Source organism: Rattus norvegicus, chromosome 1, assembly GCF_021556685.1.
Source record: "Rattus norvegicus strain SHRSP/BbbUtx chromosome 1, alternate assembly SHRSP_T2T, whole genome shotgun sequence".
NCBI lineage: Eukaryota > Metazoa > Chordata > Mammalia > Rodentia > Muridae > Rattus > Rattus norvegicus.
Window position 1 is genome coordinate 194,120,876 of NC_141534.1, and position 21,675 is coordinate 194,142,550.

The following is a 21,675-nucleotide window of genomic DNA, read 5'->3' on the forward strand; positions in this document are numbered from 1 at the left end:
GGGACAGGGGAAGAGGAAGTGTCTTGGGTGCTGGGGAGGACTGGCTTGCATTCGTGGGTGGGGACGGATGGTCATTGTGAGCTTTCTGGACCCACAGAGACCTGCAGGATGGATTTTCTCCGGCTTCGTCTCCCTGGGCTACATCAGGCTTTGAGGGGAGCACTGGTGAGAGGGGCAGAGAGATACCAGAAACTTCCACCCGTTCCTTGTCTCACCTTTCCTCCTCCCTTAGAGCTTTCCTCAAGATGAGCTCCCTTTCCTACAGTTAGCCAGACTCGTAGCCCAGTCTTTCCTGGGTTTCAATCTCCCACCTCCACAAGCTCACCCATGTACTTAAGTTAGGCCCTGTCTTAGTCCTTTCAGATCCCTGATTTCTTACCTGGGCTTTGTTGACATAGTAGTATTCCTAGGGAAGTGGGTAGACCTCCCCTGGGTGCCTTCACTCTCCTTTCTTCTCTTCTAGGATTCCTTCAGTGCTTTTGTGTCCTACCTCATTGGAGACACAGTCCCCACCGTAGAGAGGCAGCCACAGGCAGCTGAGGAACTGGGGGAGGTGACTGAAGGGAAGGTTGTAGGGGAGGAAACCCAGGAGGTACTGGATGGACTTAGAAGTGGCCAGAGTGAGAGGGTAGGAGCACCTGAAGAGTCCATAAGATGCCAAGAAGGAAGTTTAGCTGGTGAACAGACCTGGGAGTGGAGAGCAGATAGTTCCACAAGGCCCCGAGCAGAAAGGCAGGACACTGGGTCCAGGAAGGCAGCTGAGGGCGCCAGGGGCCAGGAGCCAAGTGTCTCGTTGAAGCCTGAGGCAGAGCGTGGAACTCTCAGAGACAGGAGCAGTGATATAGCCCAGGAGCTCTGGGAGCATGGTGAGGAGGAAGCGAGCAATGGGGAGCTGCTGAGAACCTGTAAACAGAAGGAAGAAGAGGAGGTGGTCAAAGCAGAGGTGGTCAAAGCAACAGAGCCAGGGATGGCCAGAGGGGTGGAGTCACAGCCAACCTGGCACAGCAAGCCTGAGGAGAGTGCTGGCACTGAGGGGCAGAATGTGACAGATGACCGCAAAGAGATAGACTGTGTGGCCAAAGACGTAGTTGCAGAAGTCGAGTGGTTTGGTGCCAAAGGGGCTGACAAGGAAGAAGAGAGGATGGTTCCAACTAGGAATGGCCAAAGTGCAAGGGCACAGGGGACACAATGCCCAGGGGCAGAGTCTGAGGACTGGGCCATGTTGAGTAGAGAGGCCTGGACAGTCTCAGGTAGGGAGGAGGCTGATAACCTAGGAATTCAGGAAGCAGAATATGGGTCAGACCCAGGAGACAACATCCCAGAAGCTACTGGGAGAGTCTGGGTCCTAGAAGAGGCTGGCAAGGGAGACCAGCAGGATGAGGTTGACGAGAAGAGAGAGGCTGAAGCTAGGCTTCTGATCCAGACCTGGGAGGCCGAGAGAACCGGAGAGATGACTGAAGGCCAGATAGCCAGAAGCGGGGCTGTGGGCGACCAGGAGACAGGGGACAGCTTTGAGGATGAGGAGAGGCAAGACTTAGCCACCAGGGATAATGGAGTGAGTCTGGAAGAGGAGGTGCAAGCAAAAGAATCCTCCAGGGAGAAAAGGAGCCACTGGGCCACAGAGGCTATACTAGTCTCAGACACGGGGGTTAAAGATGAACCTGACAGGGAAGACTCTCCAGGAGCCAAGACTGAGGAGTTGTTTGTGGGAGAGAAGAGTGAAGCAGTTCAGATGACACCAGAGGAATCGAGAGTAAAGGTCGCTGAAGGACAGGAGCTTGAGCTGATGAGATGTTCCCAGACCTTGACTAAACAACACGAGGAAGGACAGGAGGGTCAGGAAGAGACCAGTAGAGCTCCAGACCTGAGCCCAGAGGGGTTGCTAAGCTTGAAGGAATATCCTAGGTGTGTGGAGTTTGCAGATCCTGAGCTAGAAGCCTGGGGAAACTTGAACAAGGATGAGGACAGCAGAAATAGCCAGGAGGTAAAAACACATGCTGAAGCAGGCAAGGACCAGTCTGCAACCGAGCAGACTGTGGAGGTCCAGGCTGAAGGAGGCCAGGAGGCCCAATGGTCAGAGGTCTTTGGGTCAGGAGGAGAGGAGGAACTGACCTGCATAGCATTTAACCCTGAGCTGGAGGGAAGCCAAGGAACAGAGGCAGGGACAGGACCGTCAGTGGAGGAATCCAAGCCCACAGAAAACGAGGCTGCTGAGGAGGAGGAGGCTGTAGTGCCTTGGGAGGCAGACGGAGCTTGCAGGGAGAGGAGGCTGGAGGAGGTGGCTCCAAGCCTGCAAGACAGGGAAGATACACAGACCGGTTACTTGGCTGATGAGATTATTGTGGGTACCAGGACTGTGGACGCCGAGGAAGGGCCAAGATGGGAAGGTGGGTTGGCTCCAGACATGGAGCTCGGAAAAGCCTGGTATTCCGAGGGCAGAGAGGAGGCTGGGAGAGACACAGAGCTGGAGGAGGCTACGGAGAAGCAAAGTGGACAGGAAGTTGGTTTGGAGGACTCAGCAGAGGAGAAGGTGTCTGGCTATGACACCCAAGAAACGGATGGGATGGGAGAGGGGGAGCAGGTACAGATGGAGACATCTGTAATGGCAGAAGGAATAAGGGGGGCAGATGGTGTGACTTTAGGTTCCCAGGCAGAGAGAGCAGAGGGGTCCAAAACCACCATGGAGACTGAGCAGCTCCTAAGAGATCAGATACTGTTGAAAGAAGAGGCTGGGGGAGGGCAGTCCCGAGAGCCGAAGGGCCACATCTCAGAGGGAGAGATCCAAAAGCTACAAGAGGAGGAGGACGCCAGGATCGGAGCACAGAGGACAGAGATCCAGGAGACCTATCCAGGTCTGGACGACTCTTCAGGCCAGGAGGGGCAGCAGACACTCCAAATCCCCACAGTAGCTATGCCTGGCCCCTCAGAATCAGCTGAGGCCACAGCAGGCGCCCCAGGGGACGTTCACAGCAACTGGAACGAGGTGAGGGCTTCAGCAGGGCCCCAAGAGGGACAAGCAGAATCTGGAAGTCAGTTCTCCACAGTCCTCTGTGTCCCTTGCCCTGCAGGCCCCGCTCCCTGGGTCCCGCCTGGATGTCTCTGTCCCTCGGAGTCGTGTGCTCCTCTCACGAAGTTCCTCACGGCGGCGCTCAAGGCCTTCTTTCCGACGAATCTCTGTTCCTGAGCCACAGTGGGACCCTCCCAGTCCCCAACCCCAGGAAGAGCTGCCATTTCCTGAGCAGTCCCCTCCTCGGCTAGAGGAAACTCCAGAGCTAAGTGCCACAAAGCCCGAGGGGACTCCAGTGCCAGTCAGAAGAAAAGTGCTGGGACAAGGGTAGGCACCGGGGCGCCGTGCTTGGGATGGTGAGGAGGCTGCGGGAACCTGGGGTCCAGCTCCCACAGCTCCCATGGGTCTGTTCCTTCCACAGGTTTGGCTTCGCTCATCCTGGCATGATGCAGGAGCTGCAAGCCCGACTGAGCCAGCCAAAGCCACAGTGACAGGACCTAGAGTCCTAGTGAGAGAGGCCTCTTAAGAGAGGGTCTGAAGGCTCTTCTGGACCCTGGTTACTCTTGACTCCTTCAGCCACAGAAACCTATCTTTTTAACTTTCTGGACTTCAGCTAAACCAGATTATTTATGAAGACCTTGAATGCAAGGAGTCTGATTAAATGAGTGGGGACCTGCTCCACCAGCATCTATCATGGTTCCTTTCCTGGTCACCCTTCCCATCTGTCTCATCTACTCGGAAGACTACCTGGAAGACAGGGTTTGGGAGACCATTTTCCCCTAAATTTCCCCTGTATGATCACCTGCCCCCAATTACCCATCATGGTGGAACCCCACAGAGAGCTGTGTAAGATAGCACACCTCTGGGGTGCAAGCCAGCCCAAAGGAAAGAGGGACACTGCTTCGAGTCAATGGCCACGGACAACAGACCAGTTGCTTTGAGTTTCCAAAAATGACAGCTCAGTATCACAACTCTGCAGGTCACTATGCTAACCTCCACGCCAGAGTTGGGGAACGTTGCCCAGGAACTCCAAGAATGTAGGAGTAGAAAGGGGCTCTGAGTGGCAGGAAGCTTCCCCTCCTCCCTGACTCCTTCCCAAGCTGTTCTGATCTTTGGGTGTCAGGCCTTCCTGTGAAAACACGTGGAAACACAAACTGGGCTGGACAGCTTTATTAGGCTCCCAGCATGGTGGCCCAACTCAAGGACGAAACAATAAATAAACCATTTCCTAAAAATAAATAAATATCCAAGAAATAAATATCTGGTAATGATTGGGTCAGGGCTGGGAACTAGTGAAGCCCCGCCTGGTCTAACGCAAATGAGCTAGAGACTGTCCAGCATGGTTGGGCAGACTCCAGCCTTAGAGTCTTAGTGGGTGAGGGAAGGCAGCCGAAGTCACATAGGGCCTGAAGCTAGGTGTTAGGGATCACAAGCTGAGTCTGGACGCCTGGGCAAGGACAACAGCAGCAGGTCCCGAACAGCCCGAGATAGGACAAGCTCCAGGGAATGTAGGAGCTGGTAAGCATAGAGCAGCTGGGGCCAGGACACTTGGGATGACACCTGGTTGGGGCCACCCAGAGCCCCTAGGAGCAGCTCCTTCCCTTCCTCCTCCTCCTCGTCCTCTTCTTCCTCTTCCTTTTCCTCCTCTGAACAGCTGAAGCCTACAGCCAGCACCTGTGAGGAAGGAACCATGGGTTTCACAGTGCCACATCAAGAACCCGAGAGAGGGGGTTGGGGATTTAGCTCAGTGGTAGAGCGCTTGCCTAGGAAGCGCAAGGCCCTGGGTTCGGTCCCCAGCTCCAGGGGAAAAAAAAAAAAAAAGAACCCGAGAGAGTCTTTATTCCTTCTGTTGCCCATCACTTCCAAAGACATCTGTGATTGCTCTGTGGAGACTCTGCCTCAGACTTACCAGTTCAAAGTCTCCATCTCATCCAGACATATCTTTATTTAAATCCTGAATTTTATTCCTTTCCCCATTAACATTTCTATTATTTATTTAATTTTATGTGTATGGATGTGTACCACATGTGTTCTGTGTACCACATGTGTTCAGGGCTTAAGGAGGTGAGACAAGATATCAGGTCCCCTGGAACTGGAGTTAAGGACGGTTATGAGTCACAATGTGGTGCTGGGACTCAAACTAGGGTCTTCTGCAAGAGAAACCGTGCCCTTAACTATCTCTCATATATATACATATGATTTATTTATTTTATTTTGTATATATGAGCATTTTGCCTGAATGTATGTATAGATGTTCACTGCCTGAATGACTGATGTTCTTGGAGGCCAGAGAGGATGCTGGGTGTTCGTTAGCATTATCCTCTGCAAGAACAGCAAGTGCTCTTAACTGCTGTTGCCATCTCTCCAGCTCTATGTTTCTTGTGCTTGTTTATTTTACAGAGTCTTCCTATGTAGGTCACAGCACGAACTTGAATTCACAATTCTCCTGCCTCAGCCTGCCAAGTGTTTAAGACTACAGGAATGTATCACCACACTTGGCATATTAGTTTTAATTAAAAAAACTTTTGGGGTTGGGGATTTAGCTCAGTGGTAGAGCACTTGCCTAGCAAGCACAAGGCCCTGGGTTCGGTCCCCAGCTCCGAAAAAAAGAAAAGAAAAAAAAACTTTTAAATTTATTTTATGTGTATGGGTGTTTTGCCTGCATGTATGCGCACCACTTACCAAGTGCCAAGGCATCAGATCCCCTAGAATTGGAGTTACAGACAGTCGCGAGCTGACACCTAGATACTGTGAATTGGACCCAGGTCCTTGGGAAGAGCAGTCAGTGCCATTAACTACAGCACCTTTTCTCCAGCCCTCTTACCTTTTGTCTGTCTGTCTGTCTGTCTATCTATCTAAAAAAGTGGTTGTGGTAGAGCAAGATGCTGCAAACTGAGTGGGATTGCTTTGCTCTGGGGATCATTGGTCAGGAAATTCTCTGCTATTAAGGAATTTTCAGGATCCCAGGGGTGACATAGTTACTTCCTGTCTTGCATTTTCAATTTTCTTTTTACTAAAGTAAAATTTCTATTGCCCTTTGAACTGCCTCAGAGAATCTGAGTGAAGTTGGAACTGGAGGGAGAAGAGAGCAGATACTGGGCCTGATGATAACAGGGGCTGTCCTTGTCCCCATGGCTCTTCTTTCACTGGACTCCAGTCCTCCAGAGCGGGCGGAGACTTTTGGGCAGAGCCAGGCTAGGGCGGCAACTCACTCCCAGAAGCTGAAGTGTCTCACTAGGCTTCTTCAACCTGATTCCCAGAAGTATGTCAAGAGAGAGCCAGTGAGCTCAATTTGCTTGGGGTCAAGTGTACAGTACGCACTCTACCTGGAAGCGGAGGTGCCTGTGCAGGTCCCGGAGATCCAGCCTCATTGCCCACAGCTGCTCCCTCTCTGAGCTGGTCCAGGTCCTCTGGGTCTCCAGCCCTCCCAGCAGAGCAGGGAAGGGTCGAAGTGTGGTAGCGAGGAAGCAGAGTCTGTCAGAGTCCTATTGAAGAGAAGGGGAATGGTCAAGAGACAGCCGGAGAACACAGAACTGAGCACCATCTCTCTGTGGGTCTCTTTTTGATTCTAGCTCCCATTTCATCCACAAGTTTATGTTTTAAAATTTTTTTTAGCACACACATCTAATCCTAGCACTCAACAGGCAGATATAGGTGGACCTCTGTAAGTCAGCGGTCAGCCTGGTCAACTTAGTGAGTTCCAGGACAGCCAGGGCAAATAGTGATACCCTGTCTCAAAAAAAAAAAGTATTATATCTATTTATAGCACGTGTTTGTGTACCCGTGCACATGCCTGTGCACCTGGGACAACTTACTGAAATTGGTTCTCCACTTCTATCATGTGGGTCCCAGGGATTGAACTCAGGTCGTTAGCCTTGGCAGCAAGAGCCTTTCTCTACTGAGCCATATCACTAGCCTCCTTGGAGGCTATATATACACACATACACAGAAGGTGTCTTCAGACACACCAGAGAAAGGCATCAGATTCCATTACAGATGGTTGTAAGCCACTGTGTAGTTGCTGGGAATTGAACTCACAACTCCTGGCAGAGTGGTCAGTGCTCTTAACTGCTGAGCCATCTCTCTAGTCCTCATTCTTATTTTTAACCCAAATCCACCTCCCTCCACAGGCTCAGCTTCACTGTTTGTCCACTGCACTTCCTTCTTCTGTCTCCAACTCAATTTTCAGCCATATCCACAACTCTTTCTTTTCTCTAACTTGACCCCACTCCCATCCTAGCCCATCTCTTTTCCACAGTTACCTCCATTCCCAACCCCACCTCTTTCCCCACCCAGTGTCATTCTCACCATCTTTTGGTTCCCGTTTTCAAATCCCAGCATGCTCCCTCTTCTCTATCTTTCTCCAATTCTAGTCTCTGCCAACTATTGATATTAAAGATGTGTCCCACTATCCTCAGCTTCCAGCTTCACCTTTATATGCAGAGTCATATTAGCCATACAAATCCTCATATCTACATCCGCTCAAACACTTGTTCATACACCACACTTTATAGCCAGTCTCCCCAGCCCCTGCCCTTCACTCACAGAGAGGTGACGCCATGCCTGGAAGGTCAGGGAAACATTGGGGAGATGGTGTCCCACGGGCAGGAGGTCCAGGTTCACTCCTGGCAAGCGAGATTCAGCCTGAAGGGTAAGTTCTGTTAGTGAGGGCCAGTGGGACTTGGGGGTGTCCTCACCTCCAGACCCAATTACACTAAGGAGACTCACAAAACTGTGGACATAGCCCTGAACCTCAGAGAGCAGTTTCCTGGCAAGGTACAGGCTGACTGTGAATTCCCTGCGCAGCTCTTGAAGGCTCAGGGGGTCTGCTGGGAACCCCCAGGAACCAGTTTGTACCATAAGCAAAGGTAGCAGCAACAGGCTGAGCCCTGGAGAGAGGAGGAAAGAGGACAAGATAAAAAGCTGGAGAATCCTGGAGAAGGAAGAAACCAGGCTATACAAGCACTGAGTCTCTTTGACTGGCATCTTCAAGCTGCCCCCCTCAGAATCATCCTTTGGACCACAGAAGCTACCCTGTGTCGTCTCTTCATGCTGTTGTAAGACCACTAAAGGCAGGATCTTAATACACACACTCCAACTAGTTCCCTTGGTCAATTGCCTTTTCCAGTGCCCAGCCTACATAACTGCATGTATGTGCCCTAGACCTTGGGACTGGGTAAAGCGACTAGCCACAGTTAGTCAGTGAGAGGTTGGGGAGGCAGGGCTGGATTCCAGATTCATCTAAACACAGGCCAGTACACTTTGCCCAGGAACCCAGAGGAAGAACCCACCTGCCCCAGAAGTGGCAACGCTGTGTTCTGCCATGGATTCCTTAGGTTCGCCCAGGCAGCTCTGATGCTTTGAATAGACTTAGAGACCTAGGGGAGACCTGGCAAAGCCAGAGGTTCTATTCTAGGGACTTATATGGAAGACACGCTACTGTGCACTGAGCCCTTCTAGGTAAATCAGCAGTATGGTGCTGGAAGGGACATGTGGTGTGGGTGACACTGATGGAGTGGGGAGGCTAGTTTCCTGGTCCTGCCTTGAACAGGTCACCTCTTATTTTTGTGTCCCAGGCTTCCAACTGTGGAGCGAGAGTCAGGCTATCTGACTTTTCAGGGGACTTCAAGCCCTGCATTTCATGGTGAGAGGGGAGCAAGGCTATGAGGTGGGGGCTCTGGAAAGAGGGCAATCTTCAGTGGTTTCTCAAGCAGGAGTTACACAATTCCCCCTGAAACCCAAACCAAAACCATCCCCAAGTCTCTCCCCACCCTTGCTCCTCTCCAGGTCCCTTCCCTATCCATTCATAGCCCTTCCCAAAGTGCCCTCAGGAGAGGTTAATGAAGCTTCGAGGGCCACCCATTTTCCCCATGGGCTTTCGGAAGCAGGCAGTGATTGAGATCTCAGGCATTCAGGTTTCATGGCTTGAGAGCCATCCTGACTCCCCAGTATCCTGGAGACTAAATAGAGTTCTTCCTAGCTCTAGGATGGGGACAGGTCATGTACCCTTAGGCCTTGGTGTGCCAGCTCATGCCCACTTACCACCTCTCTAAGTTCTGGACCCTCCAAGACCCCTTTGTAGAAACTCCTGCCCCATCCTCCAGCTCTTCAGCCTCCCCAGCCCTACCACTTCGCCTTTTCCTACAACTCTGTTCCTAGTCCTTCAACTACCAGCTGCAGACAGAGCAACCTTCTAAGTTTTAGGTTAGAGCCTTTACCAAGAGCAGTTGCCCCCTTGGTCCCAGTCATCACTTGTCCTGGCTCCTCTGTGCCGTTCCTCGGTCTGTCCTTGGTTCTCAGCCTTTTCCTTCTACACTCTTCAGTTGTCTGCTTAGTCCTGCTCCTGGCCAGATTGCCTGTCCAGTCCTCCTTACACATCCCAGACAAGTTGTGCTATCACTTGCCCAGCCTAGGCAAAACCATAATTCCACTGCTCTAACCCCTGCCCACATACACCAGTCTCATTCCCAAGGTCAGCTAGCCATGTCTGTCTGCTTGGCCAGTATTACCCTTCAGCTTTCTGCCCCAACCCTACCTGTTAAACTTTCCCAACCTCTCCCAGGCTCCACCAAACCTCCCAGTCCCCACTTCCAACTCACGCCAGCCAAGGCCTCCTGTCACCTGGCCCATGTCAGGGCCCAGCCTCTGTGTGCAGCCATCTCCTGGGTAGGGGGCTCTTATACTGGGGGCTGTGCCCAGTTTCACTTTCTGTCCTGCTTGTACTTTCAGCTTTGTGCTCACTAAGTCTTCCCTGGTTAAAAATGGGGAAACGTAATTTCCCTTCCCAGAGGGGGAAGCATGGGGGTGGCAGGAAGCTGGGGTTTCAGCCCATTCGAGCTCCAGACCCAGGTCCAGCCCTTCCTTCATCTCCCCACCCCTGGGACCCTGTCCACTCACCTAGTACTGTCCACTGGTGGGACTCAAAAGACCCAACCTCCTTGTGCTTCTTTACTGTCACCAGCATCCAAGGGCCGTTGGCAGTCCATTGTCCTGTGAATGACAGATGGCCAGGTAAGGGAATTACCCATAAGAGGGGACTCAGTGGAGGTGACTCATCCATACCCTCATTTGGTTTACCAGATGGCTGAAGAGCGTGCGGGAAGTCGTAGTTCCATGGTGCTGGATGAGTCTGTGTGGGGCTGGCAGGAACTGGTTTGATGCACTGAGAACTGCATTCAGGTGTCTGTAACCAAGTGCCATGGATGAAGGAGACCTATCTCAAGGCCATGCTCTCATCAGCCTCATTCAGACAATGGCTCAGTCTATGGACAGAGTCACATAGGATTAGGGGGTCAGTCCGTATGAACTTATGTAGAACTTAGTCTAAGGTTAAACTCAGTGCCTAGCATGGGGACAGTGTATGTGGTCCCTCTGTGTTAGGGGCCAGAGCTATCAATGAACCATCTGCTGTGGCTGGTCAGGGTTGGGCTTCGAGCTTCATTAGAGACAGAGCTGTGCAGCCTCTGACTGAAGCTATGATTTATGGAAGATGAAGGCTTACTCTAGGATAAGCACTCAACCAATGACTAGAATTGAGATTCAGCCTGTGGCCAGCTTGGGGTTGCATGAGGTCAGGTCAAGGCTCAGCCACGACCCACAGTAATCCCAGTGCTTCAGCACCATGAATACCATAGGACTGTATGATCTTCACAGGGCTGGGGCCTGACCACAGCGATCCTTTTAGCATAACCTGCTCTCAATCACACCCTTGGTTTCCCATCTTCGGAGAGAGCATGGGGGTTTCTTGCTCTTCCCCAAAGTCCTGCTTTCCTTTTGGGACTTGTGGGGTTTCCCTACTGGGTTCCTGCTGCGAGATAGAAACTAAGGGGGTTTCCCCTTCGGGTATCACACCTCCACATCCCTGCCTAGGCACTGCCCACCTAAGGATCCTTGGGCCACAGTGCCAGGGAGAGATCAAATCCTGGAAGCTATCAGAGAGCTTCAGGGAAGGAAGGGGAAGCTGGAGCAGCACATCCCAGGCCTGGCAGGTGTTTGCAGCATCAGTTCCAGTGGCAGCATCTCCTCCACCCACTGCCAGACTACCGGGGCATGCGCGCGCGCGCGTGTGTGTGTGTGTGTGTGTGTGTGTGTGTGTGTGTGTGTGTGTGTGTGTGACAGGGATAAGCACACAGGTCAGCCTACTCTTCTGCATGCCATTCCTCTCCTTATCATGAAGCACTCAATCCTTGGTACTCCCTCAGTTCTGTCCACTGCCACTGTCTGTCCCTCTGCAAGTGAACCTGCTGATTACAGCTTTCTGGACCCTTGGCCTTCCCTCTCAGTCACTCTGGCCTTCATCACTTCTACCAACCTTTAGTAGGAGGACCCTCACTTCATCTGGACTCAGAAACTACACTGCTGTCCGAAGGGTTGCATAAGTGGCTCCACCTATGAGTAGCTGAGCCCTGGACCAATTCCCTCTGCTGTTGGTTTCCCTGGGGGACGGCTTATCCCCTCCTCACACAAGTCTTATCCTTCGAAGTTTTTTTTTTATATAAAATATTTATTCATTTATTATATATAAGTACACTGTAGCTGTCTTCAGACACACCAGAAGAGGGCATCGGATCTCTTTACAGATGGTTGTGAGCCACCATGTGGTTGCTGGGATTTGAACTCAGGATCTCTGGAAGAGCAGTCGGTGTTCTTAACCGCTGAGCCATCTCTCCAGCCCCCTCCTTCAACGTTCTTACAGCTTGCTCGCTCTGCTCCCATGCACACACTTCTGACACACTGGTCTTCTGTTGCTTTTATTTTATTTTTTAAATGTATGTATGTATGTATGTATGTATGTATGTATGTATGTATGTATGTATGTATGTATATGAGCATACTGTAGCTGTCTTCAGACACACCAGAAGAGGCATCAGATCTTATCACAGATGATTGTGAGCCACCATGTGGTTGCTGGGATTTGAACCCAGGACCTCTTGAAGAGCTCTTAACCACTGAGCCATCCCTCCAGCCCTTCTGTTGCTTTTAGAACCCCAGGTCCTCAGGGCCTTTACACTCGATGTTCCTTCTTCCTTTCCTCAGATACTAAAGAGTTTAGTCTTCAAAAGATTCCTGCCTCCTGCCTCACCTCAGATGACTCACTCAGTACAATTCTCCCACTTGTCTCTGCAAATTCCATCCTTTTTCCTGATTAATTGTGTGTGTGTGCGTGTGTGTGTGTGTGTGTGTGTGTGTGTGTGTGAGAGAGAGAGAGAGAGAGAGAGAGAGAGAGAGAGAGAGAGAGAGAATGTATGTCAAGACACACATGTGGAAGTCAGAGGACAATTCTGTGGAGTCAGTTATCTTTTTTTCATCTTTAAAAAAAGATCTATTTATTTGTATACTATCACTGTCTTCAGAAGAGGGCATCAGATCCTATCACAGATGGTTGTGAGCCACCATGTGGTTGCTGGGAATTGAACTCAGGACCTCTGGAGGAGCAGCCAGTGCTCTTAACCACCGAGCCATCTCTCCAATCCCCATCTTTTTTACCTTTATGTGAGTTCCAGGGATTCAATCCAGATACTCAGGTTTGTATGACAAATGCTTTACTCACTAAGTCACCTTGCTAGCCTAGCCCTCCCTGCTATATTTTTGAGTTTCACCTGTCTGAGTGTCTATCTGTCTGTCTGCCTATCTGTCTGTCTATCTATCTATCTATCTATCTATCTATCTATCTATCCATCCATCCATCAATGTTTTGCAAGACGGGGCCTCAACCCAGGCATGGTGGCACTTGGGAACAGAACAGAGGCAGGCAGATCCCTAGGAGGCAGGTCTGGTCTGCTACATAATAAGACCTTCCTCTTCCTCCTCCTCCTCCTCCTCCTCCTCCTCCTCCTCCTGCTCTTCTTCTTATCTATCTATATATATATATATATACTAAAAATAAAAATTAAAGAAAAATAAAATAAAAATAAACAGACACAGTCTTATTATGTAGCCCAGAGCAGCCTCTGACTTGATCTCTCAGTATCCTGAGAGCTCTGGCTTAGGCTGGAGCCAGCAGGAAATGTAAGGGATGTGGTAAGAGGTGACAAATGGAAACTAGGAAGCTTGGGCTGTGACTTGCCTGTCTTGGACCTTGGTTTCCTCACTGTGAGTTGACAGCTAGTTTCAAGAGCAGCCACTGCAATACACAAGAAATGAAAACCTAGAGCAAGATCGAAAGAACTGCCTGCCAAGTTTCTAGTTCTTTCCCACACCCTGTGGGTTCTCCAGAGCTTGGGGGAACCCTGAGCTTGGGGTCAGCAGCTGCTGACTTCAGTGGAGCCACTGGGAGAGAAGTCTTAGTGGAGGCACGTGGAGAGCAGTAACAGAATGGAGAATGGAACTCAGCCTCCCGTGTTTCCAGTTTGGGCTTTACTGGGGAATCCCTAGGTTCTGTGATGTCATCACCAAAGCTCAGAACTAGTCCCATGGTGCCACAGAGATGGCCTGTGGGGAAGGCAGGAAGGCCTGAAGTTGAACCTTACCTGGAGGCTTTGAGCCCAGCTAGAGAGCCCCCGATGCCAGCACAGCCCTCTCTCATTCTGACAGGAAGTAGATGAGGCTGTAACGGGATACACTTCATCTCTGTGCACTCACAGAAACTGAATGTGTTCGATCCCCTGGGACTAGGGTTACAGGCAATTGCACTCTCTTACATAGGTGCTGGGAACTGAACTCGTAGCCTCTGAAAGATCAGTAAGCTCCCTTAACTGCTGAGCCAGCTCTCCAGCTCCCTCTCAGACAGAGTCTCACTGCATAGCCATGACTGGCCTGGGGCTTGCTATGTAGACCAAGTTGGCCTAGAACTCACAGTGACCTGCCTCTAACTTTTGAGTGCTGATATTAAAGGCATTTGCCACTATGCCACATGCACGTGCACACACACACACACACACACACACACACACACACACGTACACACACACACCTTTTTAAATATAGGATTTTGCTATATGGCCTAGGCTGGTCTGGATCTTTCCACCATAAGGTCTGGAGTTCTAGGTCTATAACACTATGCCCAGCTAGGATTCTTTTTTTCTCACTCTACCGCTGAGCTACACTTTCAGTCCATGGGGAGAAATCCAACAGTATCTACTCACAGAACGAGCAGGGGACTTCACTGTCCAGTCCTCCCCAATGCTCCCACACCCCTCCCCATCACCCTGCTGTCCTGTACCTAAACAGACCTGCATTCCTAGACCTAACTTTACAAAGCCCCTTTACTGGGAAAAATGAAGGCTTTGCCTCTGGCCCTCCAAGGTCGTTGGTTCAAAGACACTATGTTTAGGCACAGGATGGAAGGCATACATAGCGAGTTCCAGGACAGCCAAAGACACATACTGAGTGTCTCAGAAACAAATGAACGAATAAAGCAGGTTAGCACTGCCATGAGGTAGCACATTACTGACCTATCTGTCAGCTTCCCCATCTGTACCATCCGTGTATGAGACAGAGAATGCAAACTGCCAGACCGAGGGGTTCGCCACGCCACTGAGTGTGAAGCACTAAGAGGGGGCCTTGTTCATACTGGGCTTCAGCTATTAGTGGGTATTACAAGGCCTGACTCATAGGAAGCAGCAAGAAATACCAATCGTTGCTAATCTGAGAGGAGAGCCAGATGAGGCACATAGCTTGCAACTTGCTGGGAAACCTTTGGAAATCACTCTCTGGTCTTCCTTTCTTCCCTTGGAGAGAGGGCTCAGCAAGCAGACACCTCTTTCCCAGAGGAACAGAGGCTATTACACAAGGAGACCCCTGTGAAAGGGGCAAACGCCAGATACATTTATTGTTTTCCTAAGTGCCTTCTACACACACTCATAAGTAATGCTCTATCCTTTAGATTGATCTCACAAGGCCAAGAAGCAATAACGTTCTGTATTTTCAATCCTTTCATGCTTTCTGTGGAGTTACATAGGGTCAAGTGTGGAACTTCCCATGGTGGCATCATGTTGGTACTCAAAAGACTAGATTGAATCTGTCAAGATAGATCAGTGGGGGCTGGAAGAGACAGCTCATTGGTTAAAAGTATTTGCTGCTCTTCCAGGGGACCAGGTGTGATTCTCAGCACCCACACAGCCACTCACAACTGCACTGTTTGTAACTCCAGTTCCCTATGCCCTCTTCTGGCTTCCCGCCAGATATCAGGCATCCACATGGCACTCAGAAACACTTGCAAACCAAACACTCATCCATACACAAAAGCAAGAAAAAGATTTTTAGCTGGGCGGTGGTGGTACACGCTGCGGTACACGCCTTTAATCCCAACATCAGAGGCAGGCGTATCCCTAAGTCTGAGCCCAGCCTGGGCTACAGAGTGAATTCCAGGACAGTTGGGCTACACAGAGAAAACCTGTCTCAAAAAATTAAAAAGAAAGAAAGAAGGAAAGAAAGAAAGGAAGGAAGGAAGGAAGGAAGGAAGGAAGGAAGAAGAAAGAAAGAAAGAAAGAAAGAAAGAAAGAAAGAAAGAAAGAAAGAAAGAGAGAGAGAAAGAAAGAAAGGAAGAAAGAAAGAAAGTTTTTAAAACAATGGGTTTGGGAGCTGGAGAATACTTGAAGCTTTATCAGAGGACTCATGTTTGGAGTCCAGCCACCATATCAGGTGGCTCATAAACACCTGTAACTCCAAGGAATCATACAACCCTTCTCTGGCATCTGCACACACACACACACACACACACACACACACACACACACACACACACACACACACACACACCCCTTCAAGACCAGGGAAGTTGAGTTAGCAATGTTCAACCCATTTGATAATTAAGCCAAGACCTGCCAGCTGTCTAGGAAGTGGAGGAGTGAGAGGCCCTTTGGGATACAGGTGACAGGTCAGATCATTTCCTTTTGTCCACCACTCCTTTTTAAACAAAGACATAGAGACGACAAGGGTGCATATGCTTATCCCAGCACCTGGCAGGCTGAAGCTAGCCTATGCTACAAGAAAAGATCTTGTCTCAACTACCCTTAACTTATCCAAAAAGGATAAAGAATACAAAATAATGTCTTGGAATGTGATCCCCAGGACTGAGACAGATGATAGATGGTAGTTATATCAATCCACATTTATGGAACACCAATTAAGTGTGGCCCAGGCATTGCTCTCCTTTTTTAAAATTTTTTAAATCTTATTATTTGCTTTATTTGTGGACTAGAGATTGAATCCAGACCCTTTCACTGGGCGAGCAGTCTACTACTAAAGCGAGCAGTCTACTACTAAACGACATTCACAGCCTTAGTCACCCTAGTGAAGCTCATGGTGAATACAGTAGATCGTAGCTAAGTGTAGTCAAATATTTATGAAGTGACCAAGGTAATCACTCCTAATTCTGTGTGATGGTGATGGTTTAAATCAGAATGGCCCCCACAGATCAGATACTTGAATGAGTAGTCTTCAGGGAGAGGCACTATTTGAAAAGGATTAGGAGGTGTGGCTTTGTTGGAGGAAATGTGTCACTGGAGTGGGCTTCAAGAGTTCAAAAGCCTATGTCCAGGCCCCCTCTCAGTACCCCCCTCCTCCCTCTCCCCACCCCTGCCCCTTTCTCCCTCGGGATCAGGATGTAACTCACAGATAACTCCTCCAGCACCATGAGTGTCACCATGTTCCTGTCATGCCCCCGTCATCATCATGATGGCCTAACCCTCTCAAACTATAAGCCAGCCCCATATAAACGCTCTCCTTTGTAACAGCTGCCTTGGTCATGGTGTCACTTCCCAGCACTAGAACAGTGAGTAAGACATCTGATCTCACTCTGGTTGCATGCTGTGTTTGCTCAGGCAATTTTCATGTTCACCTTGGCCAGACATTCACATCATAGTCGGGACTTTTCACAACCCTGACCATGGCCCAGATAGATAACCTATCTGCTAACTTATAGTCAACACAAATGTTACCAGGGTTTCCCCGACTTACACCTGACATAGCAATTGTGAGCTGAAGTGGAAACTTAAGGGTTCTTTGGAAAGTCGGTTATGTTGGATGGTGTTTTGCTGGGGCAATCACATGAAGGAGTGTTTTCCTGAATCGGTCACAGGCAGAAGGACGTTTTGCTAAAGCAGACACGGTGAAAGGATGTTCTGCTAAAGCAAGCACGTGAAAGGGCACGTGATGTTTGGAGGGAGTATAAATGGGACTCAACCAACAGTGATGGGGCCTGGCTTGCTTGCATAGCTGAACGCTTCTTGGTCTCGAGTTTTGAGTCTTTGCTGATCTTTGCTTTGTGGAGAGAGGCACAGCAAAGAACTTCTTGGCATTCCTGGAGATCCTGGTACCTCCTGCTGACTCTGTAAATCAGCTGAGGTCTGGCTGTCCCTGCTAGGTCGCGCCACCACTGCTGCTCTGCTGGCTCTACTGACCAGGACTGCTGGTGCGTCCATGAAGTGATTGCTGGTGGACTGAACTGCCGCTGCTGACCTGTGAACTGAACTGCTGATTTCCTGACAAAGAAGATGGAAGTTTCTTCAAAGAATGATTTCTAAACAGGTCCACTCCCCATATCATAATAACCTTTCTTTTCCACTACCTCTAGTGGGTGGTGGGCCAGAAGAGAGGTTAAAGCATTTAAGAACCATCATGGGGCTGGGGATTTAGCTCAGTGGCAGAGCGCTTGCCTAGGAAGCGCAAGGCCCTGGGTTCGGTCCCCAGCTCCGAAAAAAAAAAAAAAAGAACCATCATTAAACTTTGAAAAAAATTAAACTTACAGTGAGGCTTGTTGTTAAAAATCTCTGTACTACTGAGCTTTACTGTCGCTAAATCCCCAACCCCTACTGTCAAGAGTTCTTTAGGGCAAGAGCAAGCTCTTTTTGTTTGTTGCTCCTTAATAAAAACTCTAATTTGACTTCGTACCCTTGGTAGTCTGCAACTTTCTTACCCAGACAATGATACACACACACACACACACACACACACACACACACACACACACACATATATATATCACACCTCAGCTATTCACTCATTTAATCCTCCTAATATTCCTATGCTCTTATTCATGTTCACGTTATTCGAAAGAGGATATTAATATTCCCGAGAAAAGACGTTCCTGAGACCACAGAGCTAACAAGTGGTAGCATGGGAATTTGAATCCAAGCAATCTGGGTCTGAAATAGAAATGGTAATAGAAAAGACTGGGAATCTGGTTGAATTGTCTCACCAGCCGAGAGTCAAGACTTTCAATATGTGGGGCTGGAGAGATGGCTCAGTGGCTGTTGCTCTTTCAGAGGACCAGAGTTCGAGTCCCAGTACACATATAATGCACAGCCATCTCTAACTCCAGTTCTAGTATATCAGGAAATCTACTTCCGACCGCCATGGGTACTCCATGCACATGGTGCACAGACATGCATACAAACAAAATACTCGTACACATAAAATAAGTCTAATGTTTTCAAAATTCCAATAGAGTTAACAATGTTTGCTATGGAGATTGCCTACTTAGAAACAAATTTTTTTCACATAGAGATATTTCAAATGAATGTGAAGATATTAATGAATCCTGCTTTATGGCCTAAGCACCTGCAGCTTTTCTCCGTTCCCAGCTATAAGTCTGCAGTTTTCTAGGAATCTCACAAGAAAGCCCACTTATAGGAAAAGACTTTTAGCCCCCTTATGAGACCTTTCTGTTCCATGTTTTATCTTTTTTAATTACGATTTTGTCTGAGTCACCTCCAGAACCACCCTGTAATCTCACTCAATGAAAAGGAGAAAGGATACAGATGAGAGGAGTGTCTTAGGGATCTACTGAGCAGTGGAATCCCCAAACCCTATCGTTAGCTACTGCTGGGACACTTAGGACTCTTCCTTAAGAAGCCTTCGCCCATCTACTTAACTCCCTCCTGTCCTTGTATCTAAGTTACAATTTCTTCCTATTTAGGAACAGCCTTGGCTGGCCTGTAACTTACTATATAGACCAGGGGAGCCCACGATTGCAGAGATCTGCCTGCCTCTGTCTCCTGAGTGCTGAGCATGTACACCACAATGCTGAATCTATCTACATGCCAGACGTGGTTCCAACAGCTTTTCATGCATAAGCGCATGCAATCCCCAAAGCAAACTATTCAACAGGTGAGGACACTGAGGTTAAGATTCATGAGCAGAAGAAATTGGACTGAATCAACCCCAAACTGATTTGCTCAAGAATACACATTCAAGTTGGGAATAGTGGAGCACACCTTTAATCCCAGCATTTAGGAAGCAGGGACAAGCAGATCTCTCTGAGTTTGAGGCCAGCCTGGTCTACACGAGAAGTTCTAGGACAGCCAGGGCTATGTAGAGAGACACTGTATCAAGAAAAACCAAGCCAAAACCAAACTCAGAATACGCACTATGGTTGGATAGTTAAGGTGTCCTGCTCTTACAGAGGACCCAAGTTTGATTCCCAGCACCTGTGTCAGGTAGCACACAACTATCTGTAACTCTTCATCCAGGGGACCCCTGCTGTGTCCTGGCCTCCTTGGGGACCGACACTCACACAGGCAAATCCCCTAGCCAACGTATGTTTTCGTAAGACAGGGTTTCTCTGTTCTGGAACTTACTTTGTATTCCAGGCTGGCCGCTTGCCTCTGCCTCCGCGGTGCTAGGGTTAAAGGTGTGTATTACTACCTCCAGGTGCCCCTTATGTCCCTTAAGATATTCTTTTTTTTTTTTTTTTGGTTCTTTTTTCGGAGCTGGGGACCGAACCCAGGGCCTTGCGCTTCCTAGGTAAGCGCTCTACCACTGAGCTAAATCCCCAGCCCCCCTTAAGATATTCTTTAAAAAAAATCATGCCGGGGTGGTGACAGGTGGTGGTGTTCCTCATCACTGAAGACGTGTTCATGATGACCGTGACCAGCAGCAGTCAGAGCACACAGGGAACTGAGAAGCACAGTGTGGGCAGAGGAGACAGTGTGGAAGCTCTGATGTCTCCCAGCACAGTGGGACTCCACCAGGCTGTTACATCGAGTTCCTTCTCCACCATCCTGGGTCACACTTGCTCTGGGGGTGGGAGGTCTTGTGGATAGACTGGTTTTGTCCCTCAGGACTGGGTAGTTAGGCCTTCAGTGGGCTCATGCCATCCTTGCTGGTGAGCCCAGAAGATCCCTTGTTCCTGGAGGAGAATAGAGCAGGCCCTGCCAACTCCAATAGAAGCCACAAAGCCATTCAGATATGGCTTTTCACTTCCTTCAAAGGGAAGATGTGGGCACAAACACCCTAAAATAAGCTGTCCTGAACAAAGAGAGTACAGAGCTGGAGTTCATGGAGAGGGTGGGGCCACTGAGAGGGGTGGCTCTGACCTCTGACCTTTTTACCTGAACTGGGAAGAAGAGCCCGGACAGCCTAAAGAAGTCCCAAACCTGTGTCCAAACTCTACTCTCTGAGCCCTTTCTCCTAAACTTACAAACTAGAACCCAAACTTACAAAGATTTGAGCAGACACTAAGTTTCTAACAGCTCAGGTTATGATCCTTAGTGTTACCCCAAAGAATTTACTGTCGCTGAGCATGGAGGCACCCACCTGGTGTGCTAGCACCCAGGAAGTTGGGGCAGGAGGATGACCACCAGTTCCAGGTTCATTTGGCTCCATATAAGACTTTAAAACAAAAGGCCACATTTCTCCCTCCCCCTCCCCCGCATCACATATATGTATTGTCTGTCTATCTGCCTGTCTGACTTGTTGAAGTCAAGTATAGTCAGGTACATAGACTAATATTCCTTTTTTTTCTTCCCCTGAGGGGGTGCACCATTCCCAGAAGTACTGCAATACTAGGTCGATGTGCGGAGTGGACAGGGCAAGATCCTATTCCAACTCCTACTTCCAAAAATCCACTTAATATATTGTCCTCGGATAGAGGACGATCAGATATTAAACTGATAAGAGCAGGTACTACACTTGCTCTTAGCCAAAAGGCCGAGAAGCAATAGACTAACATTCCTATAAACCCAGCAAGATGATCACAAGCTACATAAGGAGCTACATAAGGAGACATGTGAACATGTGTGGACATGAGAACAATGTTGTTTGCTCCAGCTACAACCTGAAGTCTGTCTCCCAGCCTTGAAGGGCTGTGACTTCATCATCACCACTTAACCAAACCCCAGTGGGTTTCGCATGAACCAATACTTCCTTTCCAGGGTTTGTAATGTTCACTTCTGCTGAGTTCACCACGCCTGTCTTCCCAGTCTCCTCACTCTCCTCGGCAGAAACCAGAGTCAAGTCGTACTGAACTCATTTGCAATGGTTTAATACTGATCCAGATCTGTTCCTATCAGGGATGGGATGTGCCTACGTAATAGACCCTTTTCCCCGGAATCTCTGAGGCTCTGGGTTTGAGACCCAGCACTTTGAAAACAAACAAACTCTATCCTATCATTCCAACTAATGTCTGGGCATATTAATTAATTAATTAATTAACCTAGTTTATTTGTTTGTTTATCAGGGGGCACATGGAGCCATCAGAGGACAAGTTACAGGAGTTGGTTCTCTCCTTACATCACATAGGTTCTGGGGACTGACCTCAGGTTGTTAGGCAACACTTCAAGCACTTTAACCCACTGAGCCATTGCGTCAGCCTTCTATTGTCCTATCCCAGCAGCATTCACAGCTAACTGTGTTAGAATACTTGATTTTTGACAGGCAGGAGGCTTTGACCAGACCCTGGAATGAGGCCCCCTTTCCTTCCTCTATCCCCATGGTTTCTGTGTTTC

General features: G+C 49.1%; 2 protein-coding genes and 1 non-coding gene across 6 annotated transcripts; 1 reads left to right on the top strand and 2 right to left on the bottom strand.

The window, feature by feature from the left end:
• The first annotated feature begins 73 nt into the window (after window positions 1-73).
• Window positions 74-4,261, top strand: Apobr (apolipoprotein B receptor). The gene is made up of 4 exons (NM_001395126.1): window positions 74-165; window positions 464-2,983; window positions 3,069-3,334; window positions 3,429-4,261. The coding sequence occupies exons 1-4, from the start codon at window positions 109-111 to the stop codon at window positions 3,496-3,498; spliced, it is 2,913 nt and encodes a 970-aa protein (NP_001382055.1). The 5' UTR covers window positions 74-108; the 3' UTR covers window positions 3,499-4,261.
• Window positions 4,162-16,640, bottom strand: Il27 (interleukin 27). Of its 4 annotated transcripts, XM_087577257.1 has the most exons (7): window positions 16,563-16,640; window positions 10,085-10,269; window positions 9,905-9,997; window positions 7,736-7,896; window positions 7,553-7,651; window positions 6,334-6,492; window positions 4,162-4,681 (listed from the first exon to the last, which is right to left on the bottom strand). In XM_087577257.1, the coding sequence occupies exons 3-7, from the start codon at window positions 9,969-9,971 to the stop codon at window positions 4,427-4,429; spliced, it is 741 nt and encodes a 246-aa protein (XP_087433383.1). In that variant the 5' UTR covers window positions 9,972-9,997; window positions 10,085-10,269; window positions 16,563-16,640; the 3' UTR covers window positions 4,162-4,426.
• A 4,060-nt stretch (window positions 16,641-20,700) lies between these two features.
• On the bottom strand, window positions 20,701-20,890 carry Rnu2-62 (RNA, U2 small nuclear 62). The gene has a single exon (XR_015656124.1). It is a non-coding gene; the product is annotated as a U2 spliceosomal RNA (small nuclear RNA).
• Window positions 20,891-21,675: the final 785 nt, after the last annotated feature.

What these genes read in the sequence shown, in the direction of transcription:
- Il27 (XM_087577254.1), bottom strand. Translation starts at nt 9,385, where the DNA reads ATGTGTAAGGAGGACTGGACAGGCAATCTGGCCAGGAGCAGGACTAAG. An exon ending in CAAGGGGGCAACTGCTCTTG is followed by an intron (nt 7,897 to 9,225) that starts GTAAAGGCTCTA and finishes TCCTCTCTCCAG; the next exon opens with GGCTCAGCCTGTTGCTGCTA. An exon ending in AGGGCTATGTCCACAGTTTT is followed by an intron (nt 7,652 to 7,735) that starts GTGAGTCTCCTT and finishes CTTACCCTTCAG; the next exon opens with GCTGAATCTCGCTTGCCAGG.
- Apobr (NM_001395126.1), top strand. Translation starts at nt 109, where the DNA reads ATGGATTTTCTCCGGCTTCGTCTCCCTGGGCTACATCAGGCTTTGAGG. An exon ending in AGGCTTTGAGGGGAGCACTG is followed by an intron (nt 166 to 463) that starts GTGAGAGGGGCA and finishes CTTCTCTTCTAG; the next exon opens with GATTCCTTCAGTGCTTTTGT. An exon ending in TTCACAGCAACTGGAACGAG is followed by an intron (nt 2,984 to 3,068) that starts GTGAGGGCTTCA and finishes CTTGCCCTGCAG; the next exon opens with GCCCCGCTCCCTGGGTCCCG.